This window comes from Lepisosteus oculatus, chromosome 13 (genome assembly GCF_040954835.1).
Source record: "Lepisosteus oculatus isolate fLepOcu1 chromosome 13, fLepOcu1.hap2, whole genome shotgun sequence".
Classification (NCBI taxonomy): Eukaryota; Metazoa; Chordata; class Actinopteri; order Semionotiformes; family Lepisosteidae; genus Lepisosteus; species Lepisosteus oculatus.
This window is the reverse complement of record NC_090708.1, coordinates 23,798,834-23,815,909: the sequence shown is the minus strand read 5'-3', so window position 1 is coordinate 23,815,909 and position 17,076 is coordinate 23,798,834. Positions and strand designations below refer to the sequence as shown.

General features: G+C 40.5%; 1 protein-coding gene across 5 annotated transcripts in view; it reads right to left on the bottom strand.

The window, feature by feature from the left end:
* Positions 1–14,645, bottom strand: part of LOC102687911 (dehydrogenase/reductase (SDR family) X-linked) — an 80,180-nt gene extending 65,535 nt beyond the window's left edge. The window contains exons 1-3 of one of the 5 annotated variants that reach the window (XM_069197234.1): positions 14,472–14,561; positions 13,142–13,174; positions 5,259–8,072 (exon numbers count right to left, since the gene is read on the bottom strand). In XM_069197234.1, coding sequence (XP_069053335.1) covers positions 5,942–8,020 — 2,079 coding nt within the window. In that variant the 5' untranslated portion in view covers positions 8,021–8,072; positions 13,142–13,174; positions 14,472–14,561 and the 3' untranslated portion in view covers positions 5,259–5,941. The other 4 variants (XM_069197236.1, XM_015361700.2, XM_069197235.1 and 1 more) reach the window with 4 other exon arrangements.
* Between the last annotated feature and the right edge of the window lie 2,431 nt (positions 14,646–17,076).

The following is a 17,076-nucleotide window of genomic DNA, read 5'->3' as shown; positions in this document are numbered from 1 at the left end:
TCAAACACTGCAACCTTGTGAAAATCCAATTTCCAATGCAAAACACTTTTTTTCTCCCTGTCACTACCCACAGTGATGTTTGTGCAATAACCTGCTACAGTACCTTGTTATGGCAGGGTTTGCACATGTAAACTGAAAGCACTACTAAAATCTCTGACATAGCATTACTGCAAACTATGAGAAGATGCGTGCTATACTACTGTATATAACAAAGAGGGGGCAGCATCAGAAAATAAACAGGCAGGAGAAAAGAAAATAATTAGAAAAGGTCGTTCCTCTACGGTTTCTTTAAAGGCTCACATCCCATGTTCTACCCTCGATTCTGAAAAGCTCTAATCTTGAACAAGCTGCTGTCACAGTTAAGACAGTACAGGACACAGATGCCAGGGCAGCAGAATTCTTTCGCCCATGTGCACACTGTGTGCCGAAGCATTGCAGTATGTCCTGAGCCAAAGATTTTGGCACCCCCAAGCAAGAAAAGAGCATGCAAATTATTGTAGACAGCTATATGCACACATTTCTACACATATCAGATACACAGACGTCTGTGCACATGGATTACTTGCATGCAAGCGACCATCATTGCTGACAGTTCTCTGTCAGGCAAGTCTGTGTCCTAAAGAATTTGGGGATTATGCAACCCTGACAGACTCCAGCTCTCCAGCTCTGCTGGAGGCTCTCCGGAATTTAGCCATCTGAGTGCTGCTGAGGACCTTTTTATTACAGGCAGATTTCCTACAAACCACCTGGTGAGAATCAGTCGAAAAGTTAAATTGTGTACTGAGTTAGTGCAGAGTACACTTCTACAAGAGAGCAAAGTACTCTGTGTTTTAAATGAGTAAATTCACTCTTAATATATTACAGAATAGCACTGCTGGAAACAAGGGTGCAAAAAATTGTAACATTCACACATCTGGGCAGACAGAATTAATGGAATTATGTTATTGCTGATGACTTAATTTTAAAGAGTTCAGTAAAGAGTCATACCTAGTGTAAATCCACAGAAACAAAACTGGTTGTTTTCTCTTTTAATTCATTGCGATCTTTTTTAAATAGCTGCAATGCAGTTTTTAGATATCTGTGTTAAATAAACGGATGCAATTGAAACTTAATACGTGGACCTCCTTTTACAGAAATAATAATATTTAAGCAATTAAGATCTCAGTTGGTACTCACACAAATATAACATCATACAAAACTGTACATTGTTATCACAGCGTTGACTGTTGGGAGAATTTCTGCATATCAGGGGACATTGCTGAATACTGCAAAAAATCTGATTTGATTTTAATGTTTCACTTCTTGGAATGGGCTTGGGACAAGGCTGAGTAGACAAGGTTAGGTAATAAAGGATATGCAGGAACCATTTACATGTCTTTTACCATTCTCCATTGCAGCAGTGAAGCATTTCACAAGCTCTTCAAAAAGCAATAAGGCTCCAGCAGATGACTATGCTGACACAAACTACACAAGACAGCAATCTGGTGTTTACCTTTTCTAATGCAAACTACTTTTATCTTAGTTCAACAGACACTTAAAAAGGTAAAACAAAAAATTCTAATCTTCAGAAGAAGGAGTGGTGCGATTTTAATTGCATTACAGCAATTAAGCATGACTTCTAATATTTTATGTCACTTAAACCTACAGTACGTCTCTAATTATATATCGACCAGCATCAATGTGCAAGACTTTGCATTAACATACAGTATCAGAGCACTGGAGCACAAGAAATCTGGACAAAATTGTTTGGTCAGCACTAAAAGATTGCAAGCAACTGGTCATATAATCGACAGTGGTCCAAAGGTTATTTTTTTTTAATCTTCTTTTATAGTTCATATTTATTCACGACAAAAATACAGCTCAAAGATGTTACCTCATGCCTGAGACACACCAACATGCTCCAGGCTGTATCTGCATAATTTCTGAGGTTTTTTTGTAATGACAGTCAAATACGAATATAATGTGTCAACACAGGTCTTTTTCCCAGAATTGAGAGTGTTGTAAAAAAACTAGTTTCTTTCCATACACCACATGCACTTAGTCTTCCCCAGAATACCTCTAATATAGCTATTTTATGTTTGTGTAGCCTGTAGCTGGATTCTAACCCAAAATAAATGCTGCCCCTGTAGAACACTTCTAAAACTCATATTAGTTCAGTGAAGCTTTCAACTGCCTTATTTCATGTTTGCTTTTTTTTGGAACTGCCTAAACTAAAATAAAATTTGACATAGTTTAGCAAAGTATGTTAACAACCATGGGACATGTTCCTTGACATTATATTTAAGACTAATTTTGTCTGTCTTTTTTTTAGAAAGATCTCATCTGGCTGTCAAATGCAATTCTCTTTCAAGTGGTTAACATATGCCGAGCATCAAAAGAAACTTGCCACTTATAACCACAACAAACTCGCAAAACTATGAGGATTTTTGTTCGTGCAAGCACTGGATTTTTCTTAAGCAGGTCACACAACATTTATTACCCCGAATTAACATTTGTCAATGACAAGGTTGTGGGTGGCATGGTGGGGCAGTGGTTAGCATTGCTGCGTCAAAAGCGCTGGGGTCCTGGGTCCGATTCCTAGTGTGCTGTCCAGGTGGAGTTTGCATGTTATTACTGTGTTAACGTGGGTTTCCTCCCATAGTCTGAAGACATACAGGTACAGCAGGGTAAGTGGTCCTGGTGTGAGTGTTTGTATCTGTGCACACCCCATGATGGACTGTAGTTCCCACCAAGGGTATATATACTTTTTGACTCATTGCTTGCTCCCCTGCAACCCTGTATTAGATAAAGCAGTTAGAAGCTGGTGGACGGCTGAACAGGTTGTCCACTGTTAAAAGAACTAGTGCATGTGGCCACTGCTGAAAGCAATATGAGCATCGCCCTGTGCAACACACTCTCTCTACTAGGATGTACATGTGGTTGTGAGGGATTAATAATAATAATAATAATAATTGCTTACACTTATATTGCGCTTTTCTGGACACTCCACTCAAAGCGCTTTACAGGTAATGGGGATCCCTTCCGCCACCACCAGTGTGCAGCCCCACCTGGATGATGCGACGGCAGCCATAGTGCGCCAGAACGCTCACCACACACCAGCTATCAGTGGAGAGTAGAGCAGAGTAATGAAGCCAATTCAGAGATGGAGATTATTAGGAGGCCATGATTGGTAAGGGACAATGGGGAATGTGGCCAGGACACCCCTACTCTTTTCGAGAAATACCCTGGGATTTTTAATGACCACAGAGTCAGGACCTCAGTTTTACTTCTCATCTGAAGGACGGCGCCTGTTTACAGTATAGTGTCCCCGTCACTATACTGGGGCATTAGGACCCACATGGGCCGCAGGGTGAGCGCCCCCCGCTGGCCCCACTAACACCTCTTCCAGCAGCAACCTTAGTTTTTCCCAGGAGGTCTCCCATCCAGGTACTGACCAGGCTCACACCTGCTTAGTTTCAGTTGGCTGTCAGATGTGAGTTGCAGAGTGATATGGCTGGTCTCTAAACCTAGGTGCCACTCATCATCCCAGCTCATACCACCGCGACCAATGGCACTCAAGTCTGGCAGGTTTGGTATCCACAGCCATCTCCTCGTGCAAGACAGCCACCGTAACGCAGACGGCACGAGACCACGGGAAAGGAAGCAAGTGAGGCCCTATGTCCCGGAATTTGATCAATGCAGCAGCAATGCGGTCAGGTGGGGCCATCAACCACTAGAACAGAAGTTCTAAAGCGACAGATACTCCTGCCAAGGTCAACATGCTTGGATCTCCCCCTCGACCGTAGTGAAATGTCGTGACTTATGATCTCCCAGTGTGGCCTCCCATTGACAGATTTGGCTGCAATGTCTTACAAGGTTAGAAATTACTGGTTTGTGAACAGACCAAACAGAGAGCAACAGACAATTAAGTCCAGCCTCTTACATAACAACAAAACACCTGTGTGCATCCTCATGTTCAGCAGACCATATTAAATTCCTCTATATTAGATTAGCAGTTTTCTTCCCTGGAATTTCACCAGGCTTGACATTCAACAGGTTACATCACCTCATCACCTGTTCCCAATCAACTCTTTCCCTAATGAGCTTATTAAATACTCCTGCAACAGCAAAAATCACTCAAGTGTAAATCTTGGACAGCCATGAATGTTTATTTTTCTATAAATACTTATGTATAAAGAGGGTGACCAATTTACATCTACATCTAAGACAACTGTTCCCGCACTGCTGGAAAGATAAAAGATATGTCATACAATGAGGGAACTTTCTTTAAAATTAAACTTAGTAGATTTGTAAAGCAATACAAACTAGATAAATCCATACAAAAAAACCCAACATCATTCTGAGCAGCAGGCGAAGTTGTTATATAAACAGTGCATCGTAAATTTACATTATCTTGTATACCTACCGCCAGCACAATTTCTATGAGATATCAAAATCAGTAAAATTGTGCTTCTAAAATCTCATCGTTCTGCATTCAATAGTTTCTATCAGTTTTTCCAGGCTAAAAATGTGGTTTTTAAAAGTAACCTTCCAAGAAAAAGCTCTGAGGAATGAACTACTACCATCAAGAGCTTTTCAGGTCGAGTGAGGTGCAGATATTTAAAACCCCAAAACCCGCTGCTTCACACAAGAAGAGAAATTACCCTGATATTACCCTAAAGAAAGTTACTTCAAGTAAATATCTAAACTAAGATTCTTTATTTTAGGCCCAACAGACATGAACTATTCCACAACTCCTTAAATACAAAGCTAGAATTTTCAGAAACAGAATAAAAAAAATAGTGCCACAGTTATTAACTATTTACATCAATTACCACAACCAGACAAGAAGAACCCAGCTGAATTCTGCACTTTGGTAAGGCTGGGCTCTTACAGTAGTGCTGTATCTATAAGGTACTGTAAGTTGTTCTTTTTAAAAAAATATCTCCCATAACTTGAAAAACTGTGAAAAAATTGAGGCAATCATAGTGGATAAAATCAACCACTGATAGATGTCAGTAAACCAACCATCCCAGTTTTAGTTAAAATGATACCTGTTAGTTAAATATTCAAATAAAACATTTGAGAATGGATTCTGACTGTGACATGATGTTAATTTAAAAATGAAAACTCCATACTATGCTTTATCTGCTTTACAAGACATTAAAAGGGAAAAACTTGTGTGACATTTAACATATTTTGTTTGCTAATACTATAACAAATGCAATAAGTCAACCTTAATATGATATGAGATGCAAGAAATAATTATGATTTCTCCATTCGTTTCACCATTTTTATTTTTGACTCCCTGGTCTTATGCCAGTAGATGATCTTCAAGTACCAACACCAAAGATGTACAGAAACAGTGAAAATGACCTTTGTTGCAAAAGACACTAAAAAGGACATTCTACAAAAGAGACAATAACGCCAGTAATTAAATCCATAACAATCTTCTTTCTGTAAATCTAGGACCACTCTCGGGTTATTTTATGTAACTGGCAAAACACAGCTAAGACAAATGGAACAGTCTCGCTTTAGAAAGTAAATAAGTTCACATTTCCTGTAAATGTATGACAAAACAGTTAGAAATAAAGGAAGTAACACATGCCCAATAAAGTAACCTTGCACTACTAATGTGATTCTTAATGCACAAAGCATATAAACATTGATCACACTAAAAAGGCTCTCTCAAAGGAGCATTTACATATAAAACTGTAAGGCTGCACCACTGTCTTCATAGAAAAAAATACAGATTTCAGTCAAACATATTAAACTAGATTCACCTTACACAGTTAAAGTGTAAGATGTAAATTTACAATGCATTTTAAGGACAGGTGTATAATACTTTAACCTAAAACTAATGAAGAAAAATATACAGTTCATTCATAAGTTAGTTAAAACAATTTCAAAATTATATTTCACAGAATCTGCTTCATGGATAATGCATGCAGTGTTTCAGAGATCAGAAGAACCCAATGTCTTTTGCATTGATAAAAGAGCCCTGCATGCTGAATGCATCTCCAACAACTATCGCTTGGTCCTGTTCGATGCCCCATTCCCCCTCATCCTCCCCCGCCAGCTCGGCCTCGTAGCCGTTGCGGCTGTTCTCGTACAGGAAGACCTGCTGGTCCACGTGCGCGGGCGCAAGGCGGTTTCTCTTCCCACTCAGCACGTGGCCCGAAGAAGTGAAGAGCCTCTCAGGAAAGACGCTCGTGGCCGGGACACACCAGTACTTCTGGAGCACCTTCGGAAGGATCGGGAACAGGGCCAAGCGGTCGGACCACCAGCGGAGAGGGTCCTCGTTCAGCCCCAAAACCTTCTGCGATTTGAAATTGCTCAGCTCCTCCATCACTTGAGCGTGCAGCTCCTCCTGGTTTTCGTCAGTCCCCGAGGGGCAGAAAATCACAGCCAGCAAGTTGCCAGCATGGCTGGATGGCGGAGGAGAAGAGGTTGCCTGCCTTTTCACAGGCGGCTCATCGGAGAACTGCAGTGGCTCGTCAGCTGCACAGCCTTCCTTACACTTCTCCAACACGGTTTTAGCTTCTTCGATGACTCGGTTTTCTACTTGGGACCGCTCGAAGGGAGAAAGAAAGGGAAGCTTTTTGTAGCGGGGGTCAATAAAAGTCGCCACGTTCAGAAACATGTCGATCTCGGGTGTCTGCTGGTAGGTGGAGGACAGCTCCTTAGCGATGACCTCCTTGGCCATGCTGACCTCTTTGAGGTCGCTGTCTTTGGCTTTCAAGGTCGTATTTAAGAGCATGTGCAGGAGGGGCTTAACCATACTGATTGTGGGGTACTTGCAGGCCATCATCATGTCGGCCGCCTGCCTAAAAGGCTGCAGCAAGTCTACCAGGTCATCGACTATGCTCCACTCCGTCGTCTCAAGCATCAAGTGGTGATTGTTGCTGTCGTCCACCAGGACTGAAGCAATGACAAACTGCTGCTCTTTAAGACGCTGAAGCATGGCAAGGGTGGTTACCCAGCAGGTGACTCTGTCACTTATCAGCATGCACTGTGGCAGGCCTTGCAGCTTCTGCTTTTCTCTCAGCATGTACATCGCTTCATTGGACTGCTGGAAATACTCCACCAGCTTTCTACAGCGCCTTAAAAAGGTGCTTAGCTTAGGAAGCTCGAAGGCTTTTTCAACGCCTTTATTGACAGTGTGGCCAAAGCAGGGCATGTGCACCGGCAGATCGAGAAGAGAACAAGCTTTCGTTATATCTGGGGAACAGTTGGTAGTGGCACCATAGACTTTGGAGTTGATCCCCCATTCAACAAAGGCCTCATACAGGGCACGTGTGATATTCTCAGCACTGTTATCTTCTGGCACTTCGAAGGTTTTCAAGCACCTAGTTAAAAGCACAAGGCTATTAACACTACACCTGTTTAGAAAATGAGAGGAGAGAGAAATGTACGTCCTGTTTTGCGTCTCGCTTCTCCACAGATCGGTGGAAACGGCGCACCACACCACATCTGCAAGTTCTTTAAACAGAGCTTCCCGCACTAGATAGTACTTTTGAGGGATGGCCTTTGTCGATACGTAGTTCCGGCTAGGAAGTTCGTATCTGGAGTCAGCCGTTTTCAGAAGGGTTTTAAAGGCAGGCTCATCAACCACTGAGACGGGGTACATTCCCTCGCAGATGAAGCTGACAACAGCCAAGGTCAGGTCCTGATGTTTTCTGTTCTCGTACCCATAGCTGGGCTTCATGAGTAAGGCGTCCTGCGGAAAATGATGAGACGACTCAGGCTTAATCTTGGAAAAGGCCGTGGCAAACGCCTCCCTCATCTGTTCCGTGTTGCTCTTCACGAATTCACAAAACTCATCTGGGTGGTTCTTTTCCAAGTGGTAGGAGAGGTTGGAGGTGTTCCCTGAATACGCAATCTGCGCCATGCAGATTCTACAATATATTTTCTTCCAGTGCAAGATGCATCCTTCAGCATCGGTGTCAAAGCCAAAGTACTTCCAGACCTTACTTTTTGCTCTGGGGTGAGCGACCAGTTTGAGGTCTGATGGGGAACTCTCCGAGCATTTAATCTCCATTGCTTCCGAGGCACCCAGATCCCCTTATGAACCTTCACTCATTAATGAGTACCTGCCAAAGGCAGCGAGATAAAGGCGTGAGACATTAAAAGGGAAAATGGAGAGGATTATTTCTTCGAACATGAATTTCAAAACAGCACCTAACCCTTTATAAAAAGAAGACATCAAAATGTATGCCCTGGTTTTAGCTTGATTCACTGGTATTCTGACACTCTCTAATGTGCTTCTGGATCACAGCGAAAGACTACACATTTCCGAAAATCTGGGTTATATATTCATTCGATAGTTAATGAATTTAACTAGAATTTCGGGCAACTTAAATGTAATTCACTTTTCACACATATCATCTGAAACAATGCTTCTAGGCAACTTTTGATGCCAAAATACTTTTTAAAGTGCTCAAAACAGATTTCACTGCTTGTCTAATTCCTCCCCAAGTCCCAGGTTAATTTGCTCACAAACGTCAATGTTAAAAGTATTTGTTTAAAACACCGCTGCCAATTTTCTGAGCTGGTGAAGATTCCATCAGAGACAACAGATTGATGAAATCTGACCTTGTAAGCTTCTATTTTTAAATTACTGAATCAGAAGGATTTAAAGTTGGGTCATGCAAAAATAAAGACAATTAAATAAAACTCTCAGGTATTAGACCAAAGAAAGTAAAATCTTCAGACAACTTTAAATATTAACAATTTAATAGTATTCCATAATTATTAGCGTTACAAAATTCTAATGAGGTCTCTCAGCAATTACTTTAGAAAGCTGTTTTTTAAGTAGAACTAAGCAAAACATTTTTTCTATGTCTTCTACCTGAAAACAGGCTACACTTAAAAAAGTAAGAGTCAAGTTCATGGCTTTAAAGTACCCTGTTTAAAAACACCACTTGGTAGTCAGAGAGGATGACATGACATCAGTTCATGAAATCAGAATAGAAAACAGTGTTTGGCAATGAATACATTAACAACAGCTTTAAAGAATCTTAGAGTTTATCAGTATTTAACCCTAAAGACATACATTTTTTTTAAAGGGATGGAACCAGAGTTTGCGAACCAAAGTTCACAATCTTTTTTTAAATCCCTTGTAATTGTACATACCTTAACATTGTTTGAATCTACTGCACATCACACACAAGATTTAGAAAAGCAGAGAAATGCCACTACTATAATGGATGAATCTAATGTCTATATTCACTAAGCCTAAACATCAGATAATTATTTCTCTCTCCTTATTTGGTTACAGCATGATCCCATATAGTATTGGATTCCCCATGGAGAAACAAATTACTCTGTCATATAAAAACACATGATTAACCTATTGAGACAGATAAAACCATTCTGTAACTTGTTATTGACAATCTACTTCAAAATACAGAATTCCAGTTTTCCAGAGTAGTGATCCTTGTGAAAACATGCTAGTGCTTCAAAATAAGTATATAGTTTGTCGAAAAATTAAAATGCTACAGAATACAGCCATAATTACTTTCTAAGCTTGCTTAGGTGTCCTTAATCTTTTTCAGGAATGCTTTTTGCATGTACAAATCAAGACAGCAACAAGATTAAATACAAACTTCACACCAAACAACATAAATGATTAATGTACCCATTTCAAATACATGAGTTATGGCAGGGCTCACTACTACATAGTAGACTATACAGTTAATGCACTTCAAACAGATTGGATAGTAGCTTCAAGTTTTGGGAGCAGAAAAATATCATACATGTTAAAAGGTATAAAAAGTCCTCTGCCTCTCTGCTCTTCATCTGTTTTTTAATAGGGGTCATCAAGGGCTATTCCTTATAATATACCCCCACACTAACTACAGTCAAGGTCAGGTCTGAGTAGGACATAGCACTGTATTAATTAGATGTCACTGTAAACTGCAAAACCCCGCTGATTAGCAAATGTGGATTCACATTTATTGATCGATCACACAATGCAAAAAAGTAATAAGGACTGTCAATTTTCAAAAATGTACACTATGCTTCTCACACTTTATTGCACTATTTTCAAGGACTGAAAGTGTCCACCTCCAACTTCATTCAACATTGATTCCTATTGGCATGAGGTATCCAAATGATTTTTTACTTTGGATTTTGTATTATACTCAATGGGAATATATATGTGAATATCAGGGATCAGCTCACTGCTATAGTAATTACCTGAAATATCCTACACTAGGAGAAGACGAACCTTTGCCTACATGCCATTTGCCACTGGTCACACTGTGAGATGTGGAGCACGCTACAGAAGAAACATGTCTGACTGCAGCCCTCACTGACCTCGCTGGTAGCTCATGTGACCCAGGAGCCAGTGCTTCAGGGCAGGACAAGGAAATGCTGGCCAGATCTAGGCCACTGCACCCCGGTGGTCCTAAAAAAGCTGGGCACCAAGGCTTTTGGATTACATGTCACAATTGGTGCCAACAGATGCCCTCTATACTACATCACTGATCCCAACTTGCGCTCTGTAAGACTGTACTGTACTAGTTTTGCTTCTCAGATGCACTGGCCTGTTTTTCATAAAACCATCTTCAGATACTTTGATCTCCAAAGGACCAATCAAAAACACTGAAGTGACACGCTAGCGATTAATAAGCATTTGTGTGCAGCACGAAGATGGGCGTCTTCCTGTAAATAATGACACCATTTATCTCAACACAAGGCAGCTTTCAAGTTTTGCTCACGCTGATCTTCTAGACTTCATGCTGTCTGCTAGTGAATCACAGAACTGCACATGACCTCAGAACAATACAAACCATTGCTGGTGTATGTCCTTGGAGGTTACTTTTCACCTACATGTCAACTTGAAAAGAAAATATTAAACATCAGCCTCTTAGGTCAAGAAGATCACATTTAAAAAAAACAAGTTTATATGGCAAGACGATCAAGAATACAGAGACAACTGTGTAGGCAACAAATCAAAAGAGGGTACATGATGAAAATGGGTGAAAGGTTCTTATTGCTAAATCCTTGCACAATGTACTGTACATAGCTGTGAATTAAAAATGGCCTTCTCTACATTTGTATGAGACTGAGAAGGAAAGATAAATCTTCATTTTCAAATTTATAAGTAACTGGAAGAAGTCAAGCTCCTTTTTCAGTGTGCATTATGAATATTGTGAAAAAGAATTTACACTAACATCTGTGCCTCCCATTTTCCTCTCAACATCCATCCATCCATCTTCTAACAACGTCTTTCAATTCAGGGTCATGGGGTAGCCGCAGCCTCTCACAGGAAGCAAAGGGCACAAGGCAGGATACACCCTGGATGGGATGTCAGTCCATCATAGCGCACAGAGATACAAAACCACACACTCACACCAGGGCCAATTTTCCCAGAAGCCAATTATCCAACTAGTTTGTGCTTGATTGTAGGAGGAAATCAGAGCACCTGGAGGAAACCTACCTGAACACAGGAAGAACATACAAACTCCACTCAGAACTGAACCCAGGGCCCAGCACTGAGAGGCAGCATTGTTAATGCTATGTTCTGGCACCTTAAAGAGTTGCTGAGCAGGAGCTGCCAGACATGTCAGGCATAAATCTGCATGTTGCCAACCCGTTTTACAAGCAGAATAAACACCTGATCAGCTGATTCTCATGTTTTCGTTACTGACTCCCACTTAAAACGTTTAACCAAAAATTGATGTTGGATGTTGGTTCACATGCTGTAAGGTTTTAAATTAATCTTCCATCCATCCATCTTCGAAACTGCTTTATATCCAGTAGCGGGTCATAGAGGGAGCTGGAACTGAATCCAGCAAGCCACGGAAGAAAAACATGATACACCCTGATTGGGACGCCAGGCACACACAGACACATACACACTCACAAAAGAGCAAATTTTCCCAGAAGCCAATTCATCTACCAGTATGTCTTTGGACTATGGGAGGAAACCGGAGCACCCAGAGAAAACCCAGACAAACACAGGGAGAACATACGAACTCCATGCCGATAGCATCCTCAGAATGAGCCCAGGGCCCCAAGTGCTGCAAGGTAGCCATGCAAAATACCGCACCAAGGTGCTGGCCTGCCTTGCCACATCTTTGTCCTAAATGAAAATACGAAACAACATTCCGGTTGTGACTGAGCCACAATCCTTTTAAGCACTCGCTTCTCTCCATTCCAGTGAACTGCATCTCCTGTTAGACTTCAAATGATGATTTGTTGTGAGAAGCGAAGAAACTCATTATACAGACTTCTCTCTTGATAGCACACTTGCTTTCAGCTTTCTTATGAATCCTCTGTACAAAAACTGCAAACAAGATCCTTTAGCCAAGTTTAATTCTACAAAATATAATTAAGCATCGGAAAGTGAAAACTGTACGCGAGTTCAAGTTTTAGTCTGGGCAATGCAGCACCAACAAACACACAAAAATAGCTTGTGAGGTATTATCTCATTATTCAGATTCAGATTTTTTTTTCTCTGCTTGGATAATTGAATTTGATACTAGCTAAAGCTGCCACGTCGGCTTTGCCCACTTGACATCCCCTAGGAGTCTGACGTTGTTTCCTCCTCTTCCGCTTTTTTTTCATCAATTTGCTTGATGGCACGCAAATCAGAGCAAGATAACTTTGAAGCCCCTTCTCTTGCATTTTAATTGCCAGGCAAACCCACATCTTTTGTTAAACCAGTTTCAGCAGATTCGGCATCACTTGGGATGCATCTTCCACAGTCCTTCTGCTGCACCAGCGGCAGACAGGAAAACACTTCCCGGCCTCTCACTTCTGAAATGAAGTGACTCTACAGACACTTCTGCTCCTGTACCTGTAACCTACAGTACGACTCGTTCCGTGGAAACAAAGAAGCACTCTGGAGATTCTGATCAGTTAAAAGAATAAAACAAACAGCACCACAGTAGTCACCTGACAAAGCTGCTGATTATTTTCTCCACTTCGCAGACAGGTGCAGAGGCTGGGGCCAGATTGCTCAGTCTGATGTTAGTCCTATAGGCTCAGCTTTATTACTGTATGTAGGCCGACAACCTTATGGTATATGATGCTGGATGTCTGTCACAGTCACCACAGAAGCATAGCCACCATTGGGTTGACACAAGGCAGCCTTTATGCAGCAAGCAGCCCCAGTGCATGGAGGATCGCTAGCAGAAATGCAAAACCGCACCTTTTATTAAGGTTGAAATTGAAGGAGGTCAGCCTGCAAAAGGACAACATGAAATTCAGTCAGGACTGAAACTTTGATTCTTTTCAAAAGTGCCACGGGATCTTTAATGACTTCAGGTTAACATCATGTCCAAGCAGTGACACCTCCTAAAGCTTTTGTTTTGGGGTGGGGGGAATTCTTGTCCACAGGGAATACTGCCACCTACTGGTCCACTATCACCACTTGCGGCAGCACTGGTCTGCCCTCACAGTGCTGCTAGGATGGTTATCCTGAAACCACACAATAAAAGATGTACAAGTAGCTGCTTTCCTTATTACAATTTAAATACTTGTTTCTTTAAATAAAACACTGTTCCAGAATAGGTGTGTATACTGTATATTAGGACAACTGATTTTAAAGTTAAGCATACTGTAACAATAATCTTGCTGCTGCTTAAGTTATAACAATTGTCCACTTCTACATTTCAGACCTTTATGACCTATAGTTTCACACTGGAGATCACGTGAAGAATGGCACCACTGTATTTAATCTGTACCTCATCAAACAGGACTTAAGCCAAATATATACTGCACAGGGTCATAGTCACAAAGCACTTAGTGGAAGCTGATCACTTGGTATACAATAGTTACAACTACGGGTGGTTGAAAGTAAATTTAGAAATGAAATACTGAACTTAAGAAATACTGACAAGTTTTTGAAGCTGTGAAAACCAATTGTATATTTTACATTACATTATTCAGAAAAATATCTATTATTGGTTTCACATATAATTTAAAAGTTCTTATTGTATAATCGCTGCTTGATAGCTTCAAAATACCCAAAAGATGGTACAAGATGAAAATGAGCGAAATCCGTTTAAACGAAATGGGAATCATATGATCGAGAGCAGTTCCCCCTCTGCTAAGGAGAGACAGAAATCCACTACAAGGAACAAGATCAAGAAACTGCTACGAGAAGCTGGTACAAATACGGTACAGCCCTCCGCTTTAAGATACTGTAACGATTAAATATAACTGCCAGCGATCTATCTTTGAGAGTGACTATACAGTACATAAGAAAAATGTGCCAGTGATATCATTTCAGACACGCTTTTACACATACTGTGCTTGTGACGATTTGATCAAATTCAAATAACCTCTTCATAATTAGAAAACAATTATACACAGCTACTGTACACACTAACTATGACTCTGAGTACGATACTAAAAGATATGTATTACGCATGGACTTTGGCCTGTTTGGAAAATTGTAAGCAGTTGTCACAACGATCCACAATAAGGAAAACTGGTCAAGTGTTATGTCTGTTTCAGAGCAAAGAGTCGGTTCTAACCTGGCAGAGTGAACGATTTGTTGAAGAGCTGGTACAGGAGAACCTTAAAGCCGATATAATACACCTTCAACACTGAGAGAACCACCGAACACAGCGACATGTCTGCATTGATCGCTCTCCAGCCGCCTGTTACTGCGTGCCCCGTCCTTTTCTGTCCGGAGTCCGCCTTCGGCAGCAGCGCTGACACCCCACCCCGCGGAAACTTGTGCTTCTCACACCACAGTTCCGCCGTCGGATCTGCATACAGCACAATGACCAAGCCGTGCTAAAATTAGTATGTAGCTTGCAACAATCTCATGCGCCCACCCGAAGACCGCTCATAATCACTTAACCACGGGTATATTCATTATTTATCATTTATATTTTATTTAAGAAAAACAAAATCGTCCAGAATTTTAGGCTTAAATACAAATAACTTCAACAAACTAAAATATAATTAATCATTTTTACTATAGTTTACCAGTCATGTGGAAATATTTTAAAATCTAAATACTGAGTAGTGTACCTTATTATATGCTCTGCTGGTATCTGTTACTGCTGCTGCCTGTTCAAAGGAATCTATCAAGCTAAATGCATATTTTTCAAACCCAGATTACCTAGAAAACTGATATCTTATAGTTACTTCTCTAGCTATTTTTTCACAATAAGATAATATCACTTTATTAGCCATATACAATTGCTTGCATCAGGAATTCATCTTTTCACATACCCCATTTTGTTCTCCATGAGACACAGACAGGGAGAGAAGCTTAGGGTCAGAGCACAGGGTCAGCCATTGTACAGCAACCCTGGAGCAGTTGGGGTTAAGGGTGTTGCACAGGAGCCCAACAGAGTAGGATTCCTCTGCCAGCTGCAGGATTTGAACTGGCAACCTTCCAGCCACAGTGCCCCTGCTCCACCCAATAACTGATATGGTTAATGGAAGTAAGACTTCAGTATTTATGTATAGCTGATAATTAAAATTTCTAGTTACTGCTAATTGTAATAACTTACCTGTAATCAATTTGAATAAATTTGTATTAACACTAAAAATATTTCATGAAGTGAATCTACGTACAATTGGTAACACCTGGCTGTGCCAACATTTCCAGCTCCAAAGCAAGGTGGTGTTTACCGAGATGGAAGGGTCTCAGATTCAGTGATCAAAGCAACCCACTGAAACTAAGCAGGTGTGAGCCTGATCAGTACCTGGATGGGAGACCACCTGGGAAAGCTAAGGTTGCTGCTGGAACAGGTATTAGTGGAGTTATTAGGGGGTGCTCACCCTACAGGCTGTGTGGCCCCTAATGCCCCAGTATAGTTATAGGGACAGTATAGTGCAAAAAGGTGCTGTCCTTTGGATGAGATGTAAAACTGAGGTCCTGACTCTCTGTGGTCATTAAAAATCCCACTAGCATCTCTTCCAACAGCAACCTCAGCTTTCCCACCAGGTCTCCCAGCCACATACTAGACAGGCTCACACCTGCTGAGCTTCAGTGGGCTACCAGTTTGAGTTGTAAGGTGATATGGCTGCTGGCTATATCTTATTATTAAGATTAATTTAAATGTTTATTACTGAATCCAACAGACTTTCTTAAAAGAAAACACACCTTTGATTTAAGCTCCATTTAAAAGAGATGATTATATCAGAAATGTGTTACAGAAAACAGTACAACACAACAGTTAGTCTGCATTCCAGAAGAATAAAACCCTACAGGCATTAATCACGTAGGCAGTGTTTGGGTTTTGTGTGGCCACTGGTCTTCTGCATAGGGAGATCCTGTCACTTTTGAAATTTAATTTGTGACATTGACACCTTGTATTAACTGAATTCACATTGTTACAGTGCAGGTAGACTAAAGTGAAATTGTGATTTCTGAGCAATTGCTTCTTTAAAGATAATGAACACTTTCTGCGGTGTGAAAAATGTGAACATTTTTTTATGGTCAGTTTGCATGATGCAAAAAGAAAAATCAAAATATTAACATCGCATGGTGATATAGCAGCTGGCTTATGATTTGTGTATGTATGTGTAGTGTTAAATGAATTGCTTTGCTTTAAAAAATACTCTATCCAGAAAACATCGAGATGTTACAAGAACACCATAAAATTCCAAATTTTATATACTGAATACCTTCAAAATTGGCTATGGATACATATTCTCTGTAATGGTGAAGTCCACTGCAGATTCTGGATCAGTCCAGTTGTCTCTTTGGGACTTAAATAATATTACGTCAGAACTACAGGGATTCCATGCAGTTTTTGTGCTTAGTTTGATTTGCGCAAAACATAAATCTGTTCCTAAAGCAACACAACCTATTTTTAGTTAAAATAATAAACATTTCCCTTTGCTATAGATGAAAAGGAAGGTATGATTTGCATTTTATATTATTATTATTATTATTATTATTATTATTATTATTATTATTATTATTATTATTATTATTGCCGTTGTTGTTGTATTAGATGGAGTGGTGTCCTATCCAAGGTGAATCCTGCTTTGTGCCTGTTGCTTGCTGGGATAGGGTCCAGCTCTCCCGGAACCCTGAATTGGATGAAGCGATTAGAAAATGGATGGATGGAATAATAATTATTATTATTCAAAGTAATGATAGAGAATAGAGGA